Genomic DNA, 22,636 nt, shown 5'->3' with positions numbered 1-22,636 from the left:
AAACTGGGTCATTTTTTACTATTACACTACATCAAAACTTATCTATTTAGTACGAGACGTTACGACTCCAAATCCAGTTCACTCGAATTGTGGTGACCGATGTTTTCTGATATTGGTAGTTTTTCTGGTATTGTCAATTTTTGATATTACCTGAGATAGCTTAACCTACCGGTGCACCTGGTCCATGCTCCCAGTTTTTAGTGGAGTCCGAGTTGCTCATTTGCGTTTGTTACTTTGTATGTATGATTTTAGTTACTTTGTGTTCTTTGTTTTGTATGTCTGTTTTCCATGTCTGGTCTTTGTTCCTGCATTACATTCTATTGATGACCGCTATAACCTTGGTTCCTTTGATTACTCTTTCAGCAATTGCAAGCTTTTCTTAAAGTGGATATATAATATTGTCTACAAGGATTATTTTAAGGTATTCAATTGAAAGAATTGGATGCATTATTTAGAGAATTATATAGTATGTATGTTTGTTTTATCATTTTATGTTTGACCTAACATTGAAGGCGGATATCATAGGCCTTATAAAACTAGTTTAACACCACCTCAGACATGGAATGTTTATCATTGATGTGTCTTTATGTCGTTACTTTAATTTTAATTTTATTTTGAAGAAATTTCATTGTTCGGTTATGGTTGATTTTATTGCTTTTGTGGCCTTCCATAGCTTCCATAAACGTATGTTTACTTTTCTGTTACAAATCTTTGGGTGATATCTGGAAATATTTACTATTTTAAATTTGTTATATATTGATACACTTGTAGATTTCACCATATCCGTTCACTTTGTGTATTTTTTTCTTCTGCTTTTCAAAAAACATTGATATGTTTCATCCTAAAAAACGTAACGTCAGGAGTAGACGAAAGAGGAAAAGAAAACTAAGTTTAGTTTAAAAAGTTTATGTATTCATATATATTCTAATATGTTCTATATAACATTATAATTTAAGTCGGCCGAAAGTTATAAATAAGAACAGGACATACAGACATACAGACATAAAGTACAGATATATTAGCGTTATAGTATATAAAGAATAAACAAATCTAGGTGCAATATTGAGAACATGATCTTTAGTAAATGTTATACATAAAATAATGAGAAACTTATTATTACTGAAATAAAGTCAAAACATCATAGAGACATTTTATAGTGCAGATTTAGGGATTTAAAATCAAATCATCTGCAAATCTGTTGCAGGAAAAATTTCCCGCCATTTTTATTTCCTATGTAAACAAATCATTTAACTATCTTAATCTCAACACTTATTTGTATCAATATTGGTTTCTTCGTATTTTGAATGCAACAATAGTTTTAAAGTTATTTTATGGTTTTATTCCCCCGTTGAAAATAACATAACGAAAGTGTGTGATAAATTCCCATATTGATTTAGTTCAAATAATTCATCAATTCATGACGTCATCGATACCAAAATGGCACAACCAATTAAGGTCTTCTATTCATTTGAATGGAAAATATCATCACTGGAATATTCATGCACTATTTTTATGGTATGACGTATTCAAAAGAAAAGTCATGCATGGAAAATGCATCAAAGTATATGATTTCACACGTTTGTGAATCTTCAAAGATGACACATTCAATTCTTATTATCATATTTTATCGGCAGGTGTTTCTAGAAAAGCAGAGGACGCTTACCCCACCGGTGCACCTGGTCCATGATCCCAGTTTTTAGTGGAGTCCGAGTTGCTCATTTACTTTTGTTACTTTGTATGTATGATTTTAGTTACTTTATGTTCTTTGTTGTGTATGACTGTTTTCCATGTCTGGTCTTTGTCCCTGGGTTACATTCTTTTGATTACCGCTATGGCCTTGGTTCCCTTGATTACTCTTTGATATGTTTCTCTTATTCTATTTCATCTGTGATGGCAAACATGGTTTTGGTATTTTTTTAATAAATGGAGATTAAAAGTATTGTTCAGTAACTGTATGCATGGCCTATAGAAATAGATACAAATGTGTTTTATCGACTCATGAAGCATCATTTAAAAAAACTGATTATCCAATGAGATCAACGTGTTAATGATAAGCACAATAAGTGTATTTATTTTTCAATTATACGACAGTTTACTTAAATAATGATACTTGAGTACTTATGTTCATCTGACACTTATATCCTCTGAAGAAATGAGATAGTAGTCAAGAGTTATCTCCAAGGTATCCGGTTTGGGATCAACAGTTCCCAATGGAAAGTGGACAAAAATTGTGTGAAATCAACTTCTATATGACCAAGATATAATTAGCCGCTGTAAGCTCGAAGTATTTGGCTCTAAAAGAGGAGTACTTTAGTCAAAACAATACCAAATAGAACCAATATTTCTTTCCCAAATACCCTGCAAACACCAGAATCTGTAATAAAATCAAAATAATAAAATAACAAATATCATTGTTAAATAAAGAAATCGTTTTGGCAGTTTTCTATGACATTATTTCCGCCAGACTTTCAGTAAAATAACGGTGTTTTTTTTCAGTGACGGCCAATGCCAGGTAGTGTATGCATATAACCACAAAAACATTTTCAATTATTTACCGAGGGCCATGCACTGTACTAGATCGACCAACTAAATTAATTGGTTCTTAAAATACTAAGCAATGGAAGCAGCTATCAACCACATAGGGGCTCGTTTTGGGTGATTTGTCGTGTTGTACTATCATTGGGTGTTACTGTTAAACACCAAATATAGTACCACCCATTGCTAGCTGAACCTGTCAAATCAACCTAAACATACCCCTGTGTCAATAAAAAAATAAGCTGGTGTACCACATGTCTACGTATCTCCTATTAATTATTTCGTAATGAAAACCTAGGTCTACCAATTGAAATTCCTTATGAATCCTTGAAAATGTATACAAACGATGGACAGGCAATATTTCCATTCATCGAGTGAGGTATGCAACCAGGAAATACACAAAATCATATTTACTGTACAGAGTGTCGCTACTTACTAAAATTGTTTGTATTCAGGGTTGAGTCTATTGTTGTCAACTTCGTGATCGAAAACAATGATGATATTGTCTGAGACAACGGCTCAGTGTGGGGTGTGGTCAATTTATCAGTGGTATCTATAGTAGAAAAATTGGTCGTCAGTGATGTTCCACCAGGCATTCGTGTCGACTTTGGTTCCGTCAGTTTTAGAGATTTTGTTGACAGATATACCTCCGTAGACAAAGCTGGAGATGATGATGTCATTCTGCTTGTTGATGTCGGTGCCAGTTTTGTCGTTGTTATAGCTTCAGATGTTTCTTGCTCCATCTGTCCGGATGTGGTTATTGACATTTGCTCAGTTGTAGATATTATTTCGGAGGTTGATGTCTCCGTCAGTTGAGATGAGGTTGATGACGTATTCTCTGTTGTAAACACAGTTTCGGACGTAGATGGTCCCATCGGTTCAGATAAGTTTGCAATCGTTGGCGCCGTTGTAGATCTACTTTCTGAATCAGTCAGTTCAGACGTTGTTGCTGACCTTTGATCTCTTGTAAATGCAGTTTTAGACGTTGATAAATCCGTCAACTCAGATGTTGTTATTGAAATTTGGTCTGTTATAAATGCAATATCGGACGTTGGTAACTCCGCCAATTCGGATACCGTTGACGTTTGTTCTGTTGTAAATACCGATTCGGGCGTTAATGAATCCGTTAGTTTAGATGACATTATTGTTGTTAGCTCTGGTGTATGTATATTTTCAGAAGCTGATGACTCCGTTAGTTCAGATGATGGTGTAAACGGAAGCTCTAGTGTAGATAAAGTTGAATTAGTCAGTCCAATTATTGTTGTTGACGTTTGGTCTGTTGTAGATTCAGCCTCGGATGTTAATGACTGTGCCACAACAGATGTTTGATATGAAGTTTGTAGTTCGGTTGCTATAGTTACTGTTGGCAGATATGGAGCACACGAATCACAGCAAGCAGTGGCGACTTGAAGGCAGTTGTGTGGAGCAATGGAGGCAACATCAGAACAGTTCCAAGGTTGGTTACTATACACTTGCCCCTCAATATCGCCATACAAACAGTTTTCTACAAGGAAATAAATAAGGCAGTGAAGTGAAATTACGTTACACCTTAAAAAGAAAATTAAGCATGGCTATAAGTACATGTAACTTTAACTAATAATTCTTATTGGACAACGAGTAACCAAATAATCTTACTTAAGCATGCATATCATGTGTTGGCCGTATTTCTTGGTGTTAGTGTTTCTTTAGCGATCAGAACTTACTCGATCGGGCAAATTTCTTTACTCACAACATCTAAGTTGAATTTAATTGTAGGTACTTTTATGCGTTAATTTCATTTTCGTTTTTGTTTTTGTTTTTGTTTTTGTTTTTGTTTTGTTTTTTGTTTTGTCTTTCTGTTTAATTTTTTTTTGTCTGTGGAGTAGATGGTTTGGATGTAACATATACAGAGGACGATCCAAAATTTTAGGTAAGTGGAATATGACCATTTTTGGGAGGGGAATTACCTCAGAGGAATGCCTAATTCCATGCAAATACAGTTCCTATTTTTCCAAAATAAGTATTTTAGGGGATACAGTTAGTGTCTTAAAATCAAAATTTCTTGCAAGAAATATTCATATTTTATTAATTTTAGTAGGAACGAACGTCCCCTCGCTTTTTTAACCTGCACTGTGATACACAAATCTCTGTAAGGTTTTGGTTGCGTAGATAAATACCCATGCTTATGAAAATGTTCATACCATTTCCAGTCGGAGCTCGCAAATCAAACTTGCATTCGCCTAATTGACACCACTGAAAAATATTTTTACTTCTAGTATACGTTATATCATACCTTGGCGTATAATGAATACTGAAATAAAATGACACAGAAGTTTGCAATGCATTTCAACCAATTTCAATTTAGAATGATAAATCTTTCCTCGCCATATTAGACCTACGCTTAACAGCGTAAAGGTGTTGCTTCTGGAGTGTTTTGACTATGTAACTGTTCGTTTCAATATTTCGCTTTAACTATCTAGCCTTCCTGATTCTTATGAGAATTTGTATTTTACAACATTTGTAGCTGCGTGAAGGAACTATAATGATAAAAGGTGTATTTAATAATATTTATCGATAAAACGTAACGATTTCTAACTAACCATTTGATTTCCACAAAGCGTTCCCTCGGCTGCTAATATTCTTCTGCAATATCCGGGTGCTTCCGGAATAGCACAATAAAGTGCTGTGCATATTGTAGAGAAATGTCCTTTGTACAAACCCTGCAAGTTGATATAATTAGTAACTATATGTTTGTTAAAATGCTTTCACATTGACACTTTTATCAAATTTGTGTATACAACATTCTTAAGTTTGGATTGATTTGGTTACTGCCATCTTTCAATGGGAACTCCTCAGAAGTGACATACTTGTATACACTTAACATGACGCTCAAAAGATTTTTTTATTTTATTTCTGAAGTTATCTTAATCCTGATAATTTAATGCAAATACTTATCACTGGGGAAACCAATATTCCAGCGAAAATTCAACGAATATACTTCAAGGATAAACACCAGACCAGGAAAATAGGCAGACACATTTAAGAACTTGATGAAACCAAAATAACACATAAAAAGAAACAAAATTATATGAGCAACCCGGACTCCACTGAAAACTGGGAAAATGAACTGGGTGTGTCGGCATGTAAAGTGTCCTCTCCTCTAAAAACACCCGCCTAGACGCTCATAAAACGTCACGTCCGGGATGGACGAAATAGGAAAGAAAAATTATGTCACGTTGAAAAAATCGGTTATCACATTGCAGATGGATACATCATATATCAATACATCAATGTGACAACTATAAAACTTTTTGTGGTGATGACTTGTATCTGGGACAACTTAACCTTGTTCCAGAAGCCAAATTGTAAGAAGCTGAGCATGATAAAAAAAAAATGGGTTGTGATAGGATAACTCTATAACAGCTTCTGAATGTATGTTGCCACTGATCAAAGGAAAGTTGACAATACGGAATGAGAAATTATCGCGTTTGGTTATCGTTAAGTGGTGAGTCCACCACACGGGATAAAGACGTTGTCGATTAAATATTTCAGCATTTTGACAACATCTTTATTGCATTCAGAAGATGATTTGGAATCGTTTTTACAAAGTTCGGAGAATTTCTACCTAGTACGACGTTTTTGTATCAAGGTGTTCCATTATTTTAAGTTACAACGATGTATAATACTCTTCAACTTAATATTGGGAAAAGTGGTATAACAGATTAAAAAATCAGAGGACTTATTGCTTTTATATATCGATAATTATTTAGATGAATAATCAAGGGAACCACGGTTAACGCGGTAATCAAAAGAATACTATCTAGGGACAAAGACCAGACGTGGAAAACAGACATACAAAACTCCACTAAAAACTGGGAGCATGGACCAGGTGCACCGGTGGAGTAAGCGTCCACTGCTTTTCTAGAAACACCAAAATTTAAAAAATCAGAGGACTTTTCCGTTGCTAATCCGTTGCATATTAAGAGATAATTTTTATACCGGTTGCAAGAAGATCTAAGATATCAGGTCGGAGGGAGCATGCAAAATACTTGCTGAGAAATATGAGGGACAAAATTGATAGTCATAGAAATTTAAGACATCATTAAAAACATTTTCAGATTGAAGAGCAGCTAGGCTGGAACAGCCCAACGCTCTTGATCATATGTGTGAGTGAACGATCACATGTCTAAGAAAAAACACATGCAATAAATTAACCTTGAGTAATACGACTAGTGGTAGTGTGCGGCCTTCATTGTATGTAATATGAACAAAAAAGAAATACGTGACTTTATAAATATTCTTCTAACAAGACAGTGTTTTATCTTATATTCTGATTACCAACCGTGAACTGTCAGTTTCTAACATTACAAATAGTCTTCAACCATCAAAAATTCACATTGCATGATATTCAACCAGGGGCACCGCTGTTGCTGTGTAAGGTGCACGAAGTTCATCCCAGTACTCATTAAGTTTCGTTTTACTCAGTTTTGTCTATGAATTTCATTTTATTTAACAATTCTTTTTTTTAAATCGTACCTTACAGAGATACGATGATGTTCCCAGGGTGTGTTTACATTGTGAATCGGCATCATACACTTGACCCGGTTGGTCATTCTTATATTGCAACAGGGCAGTAGCATTGTACCCTGAGTGTAGCTCTTTCATGCAGTTTGGTGTAACCCTAGATGATAAATATAATGAAACATCCGTATAGAACTTGACTATTCTGATTCATGATTAGTTATCCAATAGACCCTTTTGTGGTAAGTTGGTGAGCATGCTCAATATACACTTCCGCGAGGTAGAGCTTGGGTAGAACAAAAGTGTTTTCCTCGCGGAAGTGTATATTGAGCATGTTCTACGCATGCTCATCGACTACCTCAACGTTAGCTCAAAAGGGTTTATAGTTTCTTATATAGAAGACATTTTTATGACAAATTGACTACCAAGACCTGAAATGTTGATATTGTCTCGAGCCACAGCCGGTGAGTGCATTACTGATTTTGATGGCAGTATAACTTTCCAAGGGCAGACAATTAATCAATAAAGCCCCCTAGATCATCAACTATAATATTTATGTGATTGAAGAATCTAAAGCGTAAATTGTAAACCGGAAAATGTCCCCACCGTCTTTTTTTTGTGGTTAATGTGACCAATCTACCTTCGTGCAGCTTTAAAATGCAATTTTTCTCCAAATTATTCTATACTTTCTTGGAAAAAAGACAGTTTCATTTTCGCGTTACAGATCTTACCGCCGTGGAAATATCGAAAATATAACTGCCGCGGTTTACTGTTTTACTGCACGGTTATAACATGGACATTTCATGTGGTAATGTACCTCTTCACATTGTAACGTTAATTAATGAAAACCACATGGTTTTTATCCAATAAGAATAGCTCATTCTTCCCTGAATGAGGAAAAACTAATATTTTCTGGTTAAAGATATCCATAACAATCGGGAAAATTGTCAATTGTGTAATAGCAAATTGGAAGAACTTGTGAATATATCCCTAATAGAATATTTCCTCAAAGTCCAACATAATTCAAAGATTACTTACAATTGACAGGGTACAAGTACAAGTAGTTGCAAATTATTTTATTTAATTTATATTTCGATTTTCTCATTAACAAAAACACGATTAAGAAATTGAATTTCATGTTTGTGAGTTAAATGTTTCTATATGTTTTTCATACATTTAACAATTCTACAGTTTTCGTGTCTTTGCGGGTGTTTCATAATTAATAATTTATTGTGAAAGTAAATTTAATTCGTGGATACCAATTTTCGTGGATAAGGGCAGATACACAAGTTCGTGAAATCTTGATTTCGTGGTTTCGACGTTTTCAGTAAACCTCCTTTTCATTGGGAACCAAATTTCGTGGTGTGACTTAACCACTAAAACCACGAAAATTGGTACCGCACGAACAATAGTACTTTCATAGTATCTTGACTTCAAAATAAATGGATGTGAAATTAAGACATAGTACGTCACCTCCTAGCTCCATACGAAGGTCATTAAGATTGATGATTCTAGTTCGGTCTTGGATGTCTATTGTGATCTGAAATGTCTGATTTTGACAGAAAAGGTTAAATAAATATTGTAGATATTCATACGAAACACTCAGTATACTGAGATGGTTCAGTGTAATCACAATGGTCCGATTGCATACTTACGAATCTATGTAAGAAGTGAAGTAGCTCGTGGAACATGATGAAAATTTCCATTGGTTAACGACAGTACCAGCATCAGATAAAGGGCTTGTAGAAGCTGACATTATATAATAATCGCTGAATGCACATAAATTGCCATCTCCATCATGCTTTGCACTTAAACTGAAAAAACAATATGATTAAGTATAAATACCAGGCGTGGATGATTCATCATATCTAATTATAATCAATGAAAACTTTAGGATAGCAAGCTTTCAATTTTTGAGCATTTAATGCACCGGAATATAATATGGTTAAATTATATATCGATGGAAAGCTTATTTCAAGCTCTATCGAAATATCGATGTCGTATACGCAATAAGAAAATGGGATAAAACGTCAGTCATTACTTTTAAGATAAAAATGTATCATTTTTGTAAGACTAATTTCCCTTTGCTCTTAAGAAAAATTCCAAACTTGTTACATCAGATCAGCTCAAATTCCATCTCATACAAGAATCAATAGCTATATTTAAGAAAAACTATCAAAAAGTGCCATCTGCGGCCGTCTTGGGAAATATGCCAAAAACTTTCAAATTTTAGCAGTTAAAAAAGAAAGGTCTTGAAGTCTTGAAATGTAAAATTAGAAAGTAGATATTAAAAAACACCTTTTTTATTTTCTATTTAAATAGCAGCTTTGAATGTGTCATTTCTCCATTAGTTCAATTACAAGTTCCCATTTGATCCATTGTGTGAATATTTCGTATATTTGCAAAGAGAATTATATAATACTAGTTTTTCATAACCATCTCAGTTGTTGACAAACTTTGTGATAAACATATAATTATAAACTCAAAAGAACACCACTGAATCTGTCTATAATTTCTTCTTGGTCTGGCTACAACGAAAACTGGTCAATCAGGTTGTTGAAAAGCGGAAATCATGTGTTTATTATGAAAAAAGACAATACCGATATAATGCAATAAATGCAATTCAAAGAAAATAGCTGAAACAACACATCGTTATTAGCCAAAGTTGTTTTTATTGCACATAACGAAACAGTATATCATTGTATCATAATTGATTTGGACTTAAACATGCTAATTCAAGCCAAAAGAAAGAAACATTTTTTTGCTACCCGGTTTTTGAAAGGTCATGAAATGCGACAGAAACTGCACCTCAGACACTTTTTATGTCCAGTTTGTTTCATGTGACGTGTCAGCAGCAAAACACGCAACTGTCACTAATAGTATCCATGTGTCGGCAAACAGGTCCTTAACAGAGTTACCCTGTCGTGAATTAAAAGCGTGTATTGAACATTCTGGCTGATATACCCATATCCTTCACACAGACCAGTCATGAATATACAGTTTGTTACTGGATACTGAGATAGCTTTTGATTTGAAGACAGCTCTAGGTTATGAGAATTTCTTGGTGGAAAGGGGGGATATTTCAATTTCATTGCACCGGCCTCTTGGCGGGATAGAATTGACGAGAATAATGATAGCATTGACGATAGCGATTTGTTCTACCCCTTCGTATACCAACCTGGAATATTTTTTTTTTGTAACCTTACAGGTTGTTTTATGTTTTCCGTTTGAAATGAACTAAACAAAGTAGGGGACTTCGGGCATGTTTGATTGTTTGTGCAGATATCCAAACATAAGAAATATATGTGAATACTTGTAGCTTGGGTGTGAGTTAAATATGATAAATATGAATATTTAAATGTTGTCAATCTAACTCCTTGCCAGTTTGCTTAATGTGTTCATTTCATGTTCCCTTCGAGTTGAAGCAAAATGCCGTTTGCTATACGTAGCATCTTGTGAAACAACGTCATTACGATTTCAGCCTGACATAGTCTGGAAATCATTAGTATGGCTATAGCATTCGTTCTTTTAGGTATATTACAATCGTTTACTGCATGCATAAGTGGGAGAGAGGTTTTGAATTGCAAAGACTACTTGTTTCCTTGTTTTTAGATTTTATAATGAGATAATATTCATAATTATGCTATAGTATACAATCATAATTGCAAATAAAAATGTGCAGTACATGATAGTACTTGAGCCCTAATTTAAAATATATGGAGTCCTTGTTCTTCACGAGGTACAAAAGAATGTATTATAGCGAAAGGAGAAGTCCCCAGAGAAACGGATAAACAGAGAATTATAAGAATAATACCAATTTTTTTCTTAGACCAACAACATAGTACCATAATGAATCGACAGTCGGAGCCAGATATTTCGAATTAATTGGAGATCCGTATAAGATTTGACACACTATTTATGAATTAATTGTGTTGTTGATATAAAGAAAGTATTTTGGGTCAAAGCCGAAATATTTTATAGGATCTATACAGTTAATGCAATCTCCAGGGGCGGATTCAGGCGTGGGCGTTTTGGGCGCATGGGTTGTCAGGGGTATGTTTAGGCATTATAAGGTTGAAACTTTAATTTCTCGCTAATTTTACCACAAAAGATATCTACATTGCACACACTCTAAAAGAATATTTCAAAATTTAACCTAAACAAATTTTTCTCTGCGCCCCCCTAATTTAAAATCCTGGATCCTCCACCTGAATTCAATCTTTCAGTGTGCCTTCTTATGCATAGGAAACAAACACTCCCATTTGTTAATCATATGTACTCCTTTTAAATGTTTTGGCACACTTATGATTTCTTCTTTAGCTAAACCACTGGTCCGATGCTCTCTTTTTGTATGCCTAAATGTTATATTGACTAAGATTTGTTCATCGTAAGCATAGCCTAAAACCATATTAATACTGCGTCCATGTTCATTGTGATATTTTCTCTTATACTGTGAAGCAGAAACTGTCAGCTAACGAGGTTATACTTTGTAAATTGTTAAGTGGTTATAGGTCTGCAGGGACATTGGATTTTTTAAAACTTTTTGCTGAAAACCCTTCAGTCATTATAGATGTTAGCAATTTATTTACAGTATATTATTATCCTCTCTTACAGAAAATATAATAAAAATTGAAATGAGTGAATAACCAACATATGGTCAAGAATGTCAAAAAATGTCATGATTTAACAAGTGCGTGGATATTGTTAAACGCACGAGCTATATATTTAAGCGTTCGTGAAGCCAGTAGTTATATTGTGATTATCATGCTAATCAATAAATTATTTATTGCTATTTTCAACATAAATTTTAAACTTTGTGATCGGCATATTCACCCCCGTCAGACTGTCAAGCGAAAGAATTGACCGAAAACAAATCGATAGTATTCAGCTTGATTGCGAATGGATCGTAAACACGTGTTTTATTACTTTTTTGACAATTTCAGCAAAAAAAATCAAGGATGTCTGTCAAAATGATTATCAGATGCAAAGGTTTTAAAGCAAAGGGTCTGTCATTTTTAGTAATTCATTTTTTAGAAAATGCAAAGAGCAGCATTGCGCCCTAGGTATTTTAATTAAAAGTGTGTATCTATTATTATGCTACACCATAATGAGCGAATTGTTTCGTTGGGTTTTTTTTTGGAAATAAATGTACATTATTCCATAGTTTTTGCAAATGGTAATCATTCTGACAGACATATTTGATTTTTTTTTATCTGTAAAACATTTCAGTTTCGCTGAAATTGTCAGAAGAAATAAACAATGTGTTCACGATCCTTACGTTCTCCGTTCACGATAATCTGTTCTTGATTATTTCTCTCTCTTGACAGCGTAACCGATGGGGATGGTATTCTTGCTGTGACCTTTCAGCCGGAGGGCGAGGGCGAAATCTATATCATATTGTGAACTATCGACTTTGTGTTAAACAGGTTATATTCGATAAGTCATGCTATTTTTTAATAAATTATGATAATTAGCATTAAAATGACAAATGGTTCATGACATCACTGTAATGTGGCATTATTAGCCCAATGAGATTACTGGGGATAACAGGAAACATGCAACTCCTGGAATTAAATTATAACCCAATGTATACAAAATATTAGAATGTTAGACAAACGATCGGAAAAAATGTGAGGCCACGTAATATAGATCAAAAATACAAGTAGAAAAATATTTTCATCTAATGGACAGGTAGTGATGGCCTCCATGGGTGAGGAAAATAATTGCTGCATGGAAATTTTGGAAAAAAGACAACGAAATTGTTTGAAAAGTTTCGATAAATATTTTGGTATTAAAACGTTTTTACCCAAAATATATTAACATACCTGTGTCCGAGTTCATGTGCAGCAACCGTTATCATAATAAAGCCGAAATGATCTTCAACTATAGATTGGCTGCTTGGTGTACACACTGTGCCTACGTAGGCCAAGCCTAAAATACAGCAATGTAAAACCAAATTTATGTTTATATGTTCTTGCTTTTTGCAAACTTTTTCATGGACTTTGATCGCAGAGTAAATGATCACTACATGTAAAAATAATTTGTGTGATCTGTTTTTTCTCTCTACTTGAATTAATGAAAATAAAGCATGAAACTGAGAAATAGAACGATTTCAACCTTGATCGAATATATAATAAGTGTTAATAATAACTCGTGGCGTATAAATTCTACGCGAAAAGTGAAAATTGCATATGAAATTTGGATAAAGACTCTATACACATAACAAAAATCAACAATGTTTAACCTGCATTAGATCCTGAGCTCTCATGGGTTAAGTCATATCTGAAATTACGAAAAGATTGTATAGTATTAAATATTAACGAAACAATGGGCAAGAAACTAATAAAATATTTTACTTTACGGTTACCATGGTTTCATAAATCTCGTATAATCAATCAAATCAATGTCAATGGCATGATGGTAGCGGATTGGTAGGTACTTTTACATTGTTTGTAGATTATCGCATATAGAATTTCATAATGGAGTTACCTCCGTTATTTATACACGTATATGGTCATGAGTACATAGCACATGAAACTAGATAAGTACATCACGGACTATTTTCAAATAGATATATATATAAAATGTATATCTGCGATAATGTTATTTTTATATTCGAACTGCATATTTACACTGTGTTGAAAGTGTAACTTTTAAGTTAAAAGGAAGCGTGGTTTTAAAGATTTAATTTGAATACATGTAGCTGTACTATTTAAACTAATGAAATATTTCATATTATAAATAACATGTATGCGTAGATTGTGATATTATTTCATATTGAGTTCGCATGTTTGTAATTTGAAGTTAGATCATCATTCACTAAATTGTATTATTTGTTGTTACAGATTTATTAACATCTGGTAATAAAAATCGAACTCTAGTATCATCCTGATGTCAATAATTTGTGCAAATGTATTCGTATTATAAACAAAAATTAGACTCTCTGGGTGATAACGTTAAATGATTTTTAGTGCATCTCTAAATAACTTAACTTGCTGTACATGCGTTTTATTATCATTCTCAGTGTTCTCAATTATATATGTGTCTTTTTTATCTCTGTACCAAAGATGTTGGTGTTTAGAGAATAAAAGATATATGTAAGATTTATGTATCATGCATATAATTATCGGGATGCAAATGGAGGCCGGGCTAGTCATAACAAGGGACGTTAGTTATATCGTAAAAGCTGTTAATGTAGCATACGATTTCTCGAAAGGAACAGATATTGTTTAAAGCAATTTGTGGCTAATAATGAAAGAACTATTTATAAAGCACGTGTTGTCTAATTTGCGAAGCTTGTACTTCCTTGTACATGCATATAGTTATCCTTGCCATGTAAACAACGAAAGCTAGCTTAATAATCATCCCTGAAGAGTAAACAAACTATACTCATCGATTACGCAATGTCGTGACCCATGTATCATTTGCTTTATATTTTATATCAATAACGGCGATAAAATGTAAAACAAAAGACAACAGATTATTTGTCTTTGTATATTTATAAAAGGAACGCATTGATATATATTGAAAAAAAAATGTGAATGGGGATACAGTATAACAAATTGTGGATGTTTGTAGGCTAACTTATTAGAATATATCTTCGTTCCATAAAAACACTAAAATGTTTATAGGCCCATCCGTGTTTAATGCAGGGTAGTCGGAGCGCATGCTAAATATAAACTTCAATGAAGAAAATTCTACACCAAGACCTATATACCCCACGAGAGTGGATGTCACGCATGCTCCTCGACTAACCCGCAGTTTACACGAAAGGGCTATTGTATTCGTGCTGTCATACCGCGTGAACAACATAGCATGGTCATTCCCTGGAATTGCTGTACCCATGTGCTGTATCCATGTCCGAAAGTTTTCTAAAGCATGCTTCGAGTCAACTTGCGCAGTGCTAACATTTTCATTTCTAATGGTCTCTGTCCATGTAGAATCACTTGGAGTCTGTGAAAAAAATTTGAATTATGCATTTTCTTTCTTTTTTTGGTTGGTCTGTGCAAAACAAAAGTCCTTAGCCAGTGGCATAGTCCCTTATTCCTGTTTTATTTTGATCATGTACTTGTGTAGATTCTACTGCCAGATACAATAACTATGCCAGAAAAAAAAACGTTGGTTTTTACCTGTGCAATTTTAAATCCGGCAAACAAAGGTTGGCATTAACCGTGCAATTATTAACTAATCAACCGTGTTTTGGTATTATCTGGGTAATTTATATTTCAGAAAACAAGCAAACTTTGGTCTTACCTGTGCAATAATTATTCCAGCAAAAAGCACTGAAATCGTATATGCCTGGGTCTGTATGTTTTTGTACCTAATGTCAATCTAAAATATGTTGATATTCATTAGAAATCTTAAACATTTGTATGATATATGGATAGACGTAATACTTTTTCTCTATAGGATGAAATGAGCAATTCGTCAAAGGTTAGTCTGTAAAACTAACAGTGAACAATTACCGAAAGTTTCATTATCTGTGTGTTCTATTTTACCTCCAATTTTACATATTGTTTCATTCCCTGTTTTCGTGACTTTTAAATCTTCCCCTCCGTGCAACCTTTTGATATTTTGAATTTTGTGGTTTATGTCGCTTTGAAAAAAAAGAAGCGTTCAATAGTTTGCCCGACACACTGATATAACAGTAAACCTAGGGCCAATGCAATGTCACTAAATCTGGAAGTTTATATACATTACTAAACTCTGACTTAATGTATCGGTTTAGTACTACAGAGCAGGACTTGATCGATTTAACAAATATTTCGGTCTGTAATGTAAATCGTTTCTGCCACTGAATGCAAGATATTAACCAATCAATAGGCGTTAAGTCAGTATGTACTGATTTTACGTCTACGTAGTTCTGTGTTTAAAGTCAATGTCACAGGTAAGGAGGGTGTTCATGGCGCTTTTAAGGAGGTAGACCTAGAGTAAGGGTCATAACTCTTGAAATCAGTGATATGTTTGTATCATTTTCAATTTCCCCAAAGCCTTTCAAGCTTTTATCTGAAACAGAATGAAATCAGTCCAAGTCACTTTGATGCTTACACGAGATTGATGTAAAATGATGAATACAAACGTTCCAATGATTACTAAGAATTGTGTCCTTTACATCTAGGTCTACCTTCTTAATAACCGAAAATAGCGTAAGTGCGGTTAAAAAAATTGAACGGAGATTGTATTTAACGTTTTAGTTAGTACATATTTTCTTACTCCGTTTATGACAAAGGCATAGAACTGTTTGATAGTTTCCAATGCTTCTTTTTCCTTCTCTTTATCTGTTGTTGCCGTACTCTTATCATACCAGCTGTGGATTAAATTAAAGGCATATCAAACACTACTCCGGTGAACATGATCCGTATTCATAATTGTAAATTTGTCTGCTGCAAGCTCCGAACAACGTCTGACGTTCTAAATCCACTCTAGACACTGTAGCCAGCACTCTCAGAAAATGCAAGAATCTTGCAAAGTCGGGAAAAAATAAATGATTGTGTGTGGCATTATCTGATTGTCTACGTATAATTTGAATAACGCCCAAGAATTTTCAAAGTCCTGTCTGCAGCGGTCAGCAAGAGAGGAAACGAACGTCTGCCACTCGGTGGAGTTAATGTCCGCAGACAATCTAACCTCTTTCTGATTTACTATGAATCACTATATGCAGTATACGTATCAATTTTCAGTGTTGCTAATTTTCGCGGTTCTGTCAAGTGAACATATTCGCAGGTATCAATTTCGCGATTTCAGTAAATGATAAGAGTTTTATAGTGTTCAAAAATCAATTTGTTGGGTACTATTTTTTCGCGCTTTTCTGTCAAACGCCAAAATAGCATGAATTAGTACACCGCGAAACTTAATACTTTAGAGTATATGATCGTAACTGAGGTGTGTAAGCACCTTACTGCTGAAGGAAGAAATTCACACACTCTGTCTTTCCACTGTGCCTGTTCGTAAAGGTCTTCTTGTACGATCTATGTGTCTGATATTGTAATTTTCGTCCTATAAGTTATTCGAAACAATCGTGTGTTTATTGCGATGTTGTCTTGGAGGATGTTTACAAAGAGTCCGTGCTTTGTGAAAACGTTTACAATTTTATCAAGAAATTAACTTTTAAAACAACTTTGCGTTACCGCCGAGACATAACATCAACACAGTTACACCAACAAGTAGAGACTAAAGGTATTTTACGTACTATTTAAAGATTGAATAGTCAACAACTATAAGAAGTTCCAATTGATACTCTCCTGTGGCTCGCTTCCATCTTCTTTTAACAGGTACATTTCTGGGATCTGTTATATCTGGGATACCATTAATGTAGAATAAATCTATTTTTCGGAAATTTATTTTTAAAAAAATAATAATAAATAAAATAAATAAAAATTACCCATCAATTCATTATTGTTTATTTTGTAATCTCATGATGACTTTGAAATCTCAAGAATTAAAATACAAAAATAATAGGGATACTCCTAATGTCCCAATAAACACCCCTAACAAAACATCCGTTTATTAGGGTTTTATTAAGTTGTAAAATGTTGATTTCATCAAATGTTAAGTACTACAATCTAAGGGTAAACAACTTGCAACTGATGTAGAGTTGAATGTAGCCGAATCAAGGGACAAAACGAAAATCATTTTTATGAGTGACTATGAAGTACCTTAAATGTAATTTACTAAACCATTACCTGCTATGAATAAATTGTGAATCTGCGGTACCATCGGTAAATTTGCGATATCATTACCTTTTATGTTTAATTAAATCGGTTAATTTTTTTAACATTACCTGCTATGCTTAAATCGGTAAAGTCGACGTCCCAAATTCTTTGCTTGAAAATCTTGAACTTGGCAGCCACATTTTGTTTAGAGAGATCATCGTCAGATTGAATAACAAAGTCTCTGTTTTTAACTCGTAATACACCAATCTGTCAACAACAAAAATCTAGTTATGACAGTTTCAAAACTTATAAGTAAACGTATTTTTTTATAAATATTAGGTTGTAGTCCCTAGTTTTATAAATAATCTCAAATTGCGAATATTTCTCAAATCTTTAATTTTAGGCAATTGAGAAGTTGAAATTTTAGTTAACAAAACGTAATGGAAAAATCAAGTTGAGATGTTATATCCCCGGGAGCTAAATTTGTATACATACAAAAGCAATCAAAATTATATAATAGTATATATGATGTTTGTAGGCGATAATGCTTTAAAGTAGTATTGATCTGATACAACTCAGATAAATTTAAACATTTACAGGTTTTAAAAAGTATGTTTAAAAAGCTATAAATAAATATAACATAAAATGTAAATAAAATAACCCTAAATATAACACTCAACGGACAACAGAAAATAAACATGCACATGGAAGGAGTCGCTTATGATTTTGTTAGCGACTGAAAACTTGATTAAATCTATTGCAGTATTATCGACAGCATCACATTTTAACCCTAAACAGGATATAATATATCCGGTTGAGTATGGAATATCAATCCCTTCTGCTTGCACCAAATTCACCAAATATATAGCACTACTTCCTTGAGTTATATAGAATTATTATTCATGATTTCAGGAGACGTATTGAACATCTTTAATTTCGCATCCAGATTTCTTTTTGAGAGATCGTCAAATTGAATAACAATCTCTATTTTCAATTTTAGTCTTGTTTTTTGTTTGTATAATTCTTTTGCTATAATATATTAGTCGCTATTGTGTTGACTTAATGTTACAGTATGCAAGTTACTTAATAAATATGATTAAACTATCAGGTTGAAATTCATCGTTGGTATGTCGTTTTCACATTGAATTTTTTTTCCAATTCAGGGGTTTTAAAAAGGATACTATAGGATGTTACAAAGTCGCCAGAACCAATAATGTCAAACTGTTAACTAGCTTAAGTAGCAGTCTTTCTGAAAATCGGGCAGGGGTGATTCGTGCATGTCAAAAACCCACCGAATTCAGTTTTATTTCTTGTTCAGAAACTGTTACTGATCACATAACCAGTCTTAGTTTTTCATTAGAATGCTGCGCTTTTGAGATAAAGAGTATAAAGATTGTTCATGAAATTTTCGCTTTTCAAGAGTTATCGCTCTTGATTTGGTTTTATTTGGTTGATTTTAGTTGGAGATATAAGTATGATTTTTCTAAAAAGTTCAGATCTGAATGCAGAAATTAGTATCGTTATGTGAAAGTATAGCATATGTTGACTGAAAAAGCTTCTTTTGTTAGGTGAGTTTTTCTACATCATGAATCATTTACCATTGGCAGTGTCTGAATTTTATGTGGACTGGTACTTAAGTATATAGAGGCAACTATTTGGCTATACCTGCATATAATGTTGTTATGGGGCCAGCTGCAGTCTGCATAGTGGTATTAAGATTTTCTCGTCAATCAATGAAAATCAATGAGTGACCTTGGGCAGACATTTTTCATCCAAGTGGGGTTGGGTTGTTGTCTTTTTGACATATCCATTCTCATTATATTCATACACCTAAAACATTTCTTATATTATCATTTTCAAGCAAACAAAATCCCTTTGATTGGTTCCCCTTCGTGGCCAGTATCCGTCAATCGTTATTTTTGTGCAACGAAATCAACGTTTACTAGTATTTCAAAACCTCTAAAATTCTAATTAAAAATCAAAAGTAAAGTACAAATCTTTGTGAGAATCAGGCAAAATTTGAAATGTTTGAATCGTGCATGTTAAAATGCCACCGATGATCATTACTCTCTTATTATATTGGCCCCTTGTGTTAATATTGAATCTCATTTTGTCTAGCTCCTTTACGAAATTGGTAGAATGTTGAAATTTTTACATTTTGAAAGACGTGTATATCTCTGTAATGCATTTCGTGAAACTATAACTCATTCTGTCAAAACTATATGACGAAGTTCCTACTTTTAACACTGATGTACAAATAATCAAATTATACTGTCAAAGCGATATTTTTTTACCATGTTTTATTCACTCCCTGACTCTTACAAAGATTTACGATAAATAGTTGTTCTCTTACCATGCTTTCGCCTCCCGTTCTGCTTTTCTGTATCATAAAAACTGCTCCTGTGTTGATATCTTGGTAAAATGTTGAGTTCTAATAATTTTCGAAAAAGGTAATTACATCATTGAAAGCATGTGTGTTTTTTATTTGATCCTTTTGTACGATTTGAAGTAAAGTTAAAGGTATATAGGATTATACGCATTCGTATATAAACAAAGTGAAAGCAAAGAACAAAAACAACGCTACTAGATATACAAAATGTATTTACTTTTACTATACTAGTATTCCAAAACTCGTTAATCGTCACCTGGTCTCGATTTCACAAAAAGTCGTAAGTGTAAAGTTGATCGTAAGTAATGACATCATGATTTAAAATAGCATTGTGACGTCATGATTTACGATCAATTTCACACTTACGACTTTTTGCGAAACCGACGCCAGGCCTTGTTATAAACGTCGTATGAAACAATGCAGAACTCACCTCCGCCGATTCCATTTCGTTTATGCTCAAAATTCCCCCTTTTAAAGTCAATGCAGGAATGCTTATTTCTATATTTGTATTTTGCTCAAGGTTAACATACACTGCCGTTCCCTCGATAGCGAACTCCAAGTGGTATGTCCCATAAACGATTATATTTTCCGCAGACCTTCTGACTCTTTTTTCTGATTTCAAATGTACATTTACAATCTCTGAAATTAATTTTCATACATCAACATATAGTTATCTTTTTATTAATTAAAATATAGTAAAACCTGTCTAAAAGAACCCCTTTTAGACTGAGGAAATTGTTCGGCTTAAGGGACCGGTCAAAATTTATCGCCACATAGGACCAGTGCAAATAGCAGTAGGACAGATACTTTTTAATGTAATGCTTTTGCACCACTTACTTACTGATAATATCCATAGGACACATATTTTTTTAGGAACAAATACTTTGAACTAATTTTTTTATTAACTTTAAAAAAAACTATTATGGCAAAAATAGTCAACAATATATAAATGCAGTAGAAAATACAACTATTAAACGTTATTTATTGTAATTGGAATAACTATGTATTAAACTGGAAATTTTTATAGAAGTTTTATATCAATACCTCATTTGTAAGATCTTTAATACACTAGTACTGTATGTGTTAATATAATATTTTTAAATAAAAACTTTATAAGAAAACTATGATAGGACACCAACTTTTTTCATTACCAAGTTGACATAGGGCATCATTTTTTTTTCAAGTAAGATAGCCATAGGGTTGCAACTTTTATTTAGGCTCTTATTTTTTTGCACCGGTCCTACGTGGCGATAAATTTTGACCGGTCCCTAAACTGGTGTTCGTTGTACCCAACTTAAAACACATTTAAACTGATATGAAAGACTTTTAAAAAAGTGTCTGGTTTAGTCGTGTTTTAGCTTATTCGAGGTTCAGTTCTGTACTACAACTTTCTGCTTTTTACCTTTGGCGAAAGAAAAAAACCAGAAGTTCCGAATGAAAATGCTACAACTGGTACTTAATATGAAACTTAGCACATAAAGTATTGAATTATCAGGGAACCAGAAATATAGCGGGGGAAATCATGGTATTTCAGCTCTTCAATTGTGAGGTAATAGGGAACATCTCAAAATATCCATTGAAACAAGATGGCGGGTAAACAATACGTTTAGTGCAAAATTCTCGTGGGAAAAATAAATTCAGAATTTTTTCAATGTTGGAGGTAAGAACGAGAAATAATTGTATGAGAATTGTAGTATAGAACTACATAAATAAAATGGCTAGTTTTTAAAGGAACTTTTGAGTAATAAAAATAATAATCTAAAAAACACTGCAAACAGGCTGAGGTGAATTTGAGTATACACGTAGTTAAAGTTAAATCTTTAATTACGCTACCCTGTTTGACTTGGCACATGTTAGATCGTGTAATTTAATCAGAATGGCACATGTTAGATCGTGTAATTTATTCAGATTAGCACATGTTAAATCGTGTATTTTAATCAGACTGGGTTCAGTTAAGACCGGTTACTATGTATCTTGAGTGCGATACAACTATGCCATTATATAAATTCTACTCGAACCTGTGGAAATGCTCAACAAAGTCTCGCATTTTTCATTATAATTTTCAACCTCATATCTGTATCAGTTTTATATGAATGTAGTGCTGTATCGTTTTGTTTTATAGTTCTCTTGTAAACGTTGTAAAATGTGTAGACCATACACAGAAGAAAATGACATGCGCGTAAGACAATAAAATGCGAACGTGCGTAAGAAAAATATCATACGCGTTAGGTAATAAAATGCATACGTGCGCAAGAAACAATATCATGCGCTTTAGACAATAAAATACGAACGTTCGTAAGAAAAAATTTCATGCGCGTGGGACAATAAAATGCGAAAAATGTTATGCGAACGTTTTAATGATGTTAGGAGATACATTCTAATTTTACGTACCTTCATATTCAATGTGATCTTCGGATGATATTTTCATAAAACAAAAGGCAACCGAAAACAAGTTTAAAAGAATTAGAAATAGAACAAGCTCCTTTACAGATTCCATGTTGAGTCTCTTGTACAATGACGAAGATAAGTATGCATTGAAAAAGATCATGATAGATAGCAA

General features: G+C 33.4%; 1 protein-coding gene across 3 annotated transcripts; it reads right to left on the bottom strand.

Annotated features, from left to right (window-relative positions):
• Nucleotides 1–890: 890 nt before the first annotated feature.
• Nucleotides 891–22,598, bottom strand: LOC148599522 (uncharacterized). 3 transcript variants are annotated; one of them, XM_088557714.1, is made up of 16 exons: nucleotides 22,468–22,598; nucleotides 20,507–20,715; nucleotides 20,041–20,118; nucleotides 17,816–17,954; nucleotides 17,225–17,357; nucleotides 16,249–16,342; nucleotides 15,289–15,366; nucleotides 14,834–14,988; nucleotides 13,280–13,317; nucleotides 12,861–12,966; nucleotides 8,691–8,849; nucleotides 7,051–7,195; nucleotides 5,115–5,234; nucleotides 4,692–4,767; nucleotides 2,972–4,039; nucleotides 891–2,374 (listed from the first exon to the last, which is right to left on the bottom strand). In XM_088557714.1, exons 1-16 carry the CDS (start codon nucleotides 22,571–22,573, stop codon nucleotides 2,295–2,297), a joined length of 2,784 nt encoding a protein of 927 aa, XP_088413840.1. In that variant the 5' UTR covers nucleotides 22,574–22,598; the 3' UTR covers nucleotides 891–2,294. The 3 variants fall into 3 exon arrangements, with proteins under 3 accessions (XP_088413840.1, XP_088413841.1, XP_088413842.1); XM_088557715.1 differs by having other exon boundaries at nucleotides 4,716–4,767; XM_088557716.1 differs by having other exon boundaries at nucleotides 17,225–17,330.
• Nucleotides 22,599–22,636: the final 38 nt, after the last annotated feature.

This window comes from Perna viridis, chromosome 13 (assembly GCF_037379345.1).
Source record: "Perna viridis isolate PV_CMFRI_1.1 ecotype Kerala chromosome 13, ASM3737934v1, whole genome shotgun sequence".
In the NCBI taxonomy this organism is placed as follows: Eukaryota; Metazoa; Mollusca; class Bivalvia; order Mytilida; family Mytilidae; genus Perna; species Perna viridis.
This window is presented reverse-complemented; position numbering and strand designations above follow the sequence as displayed.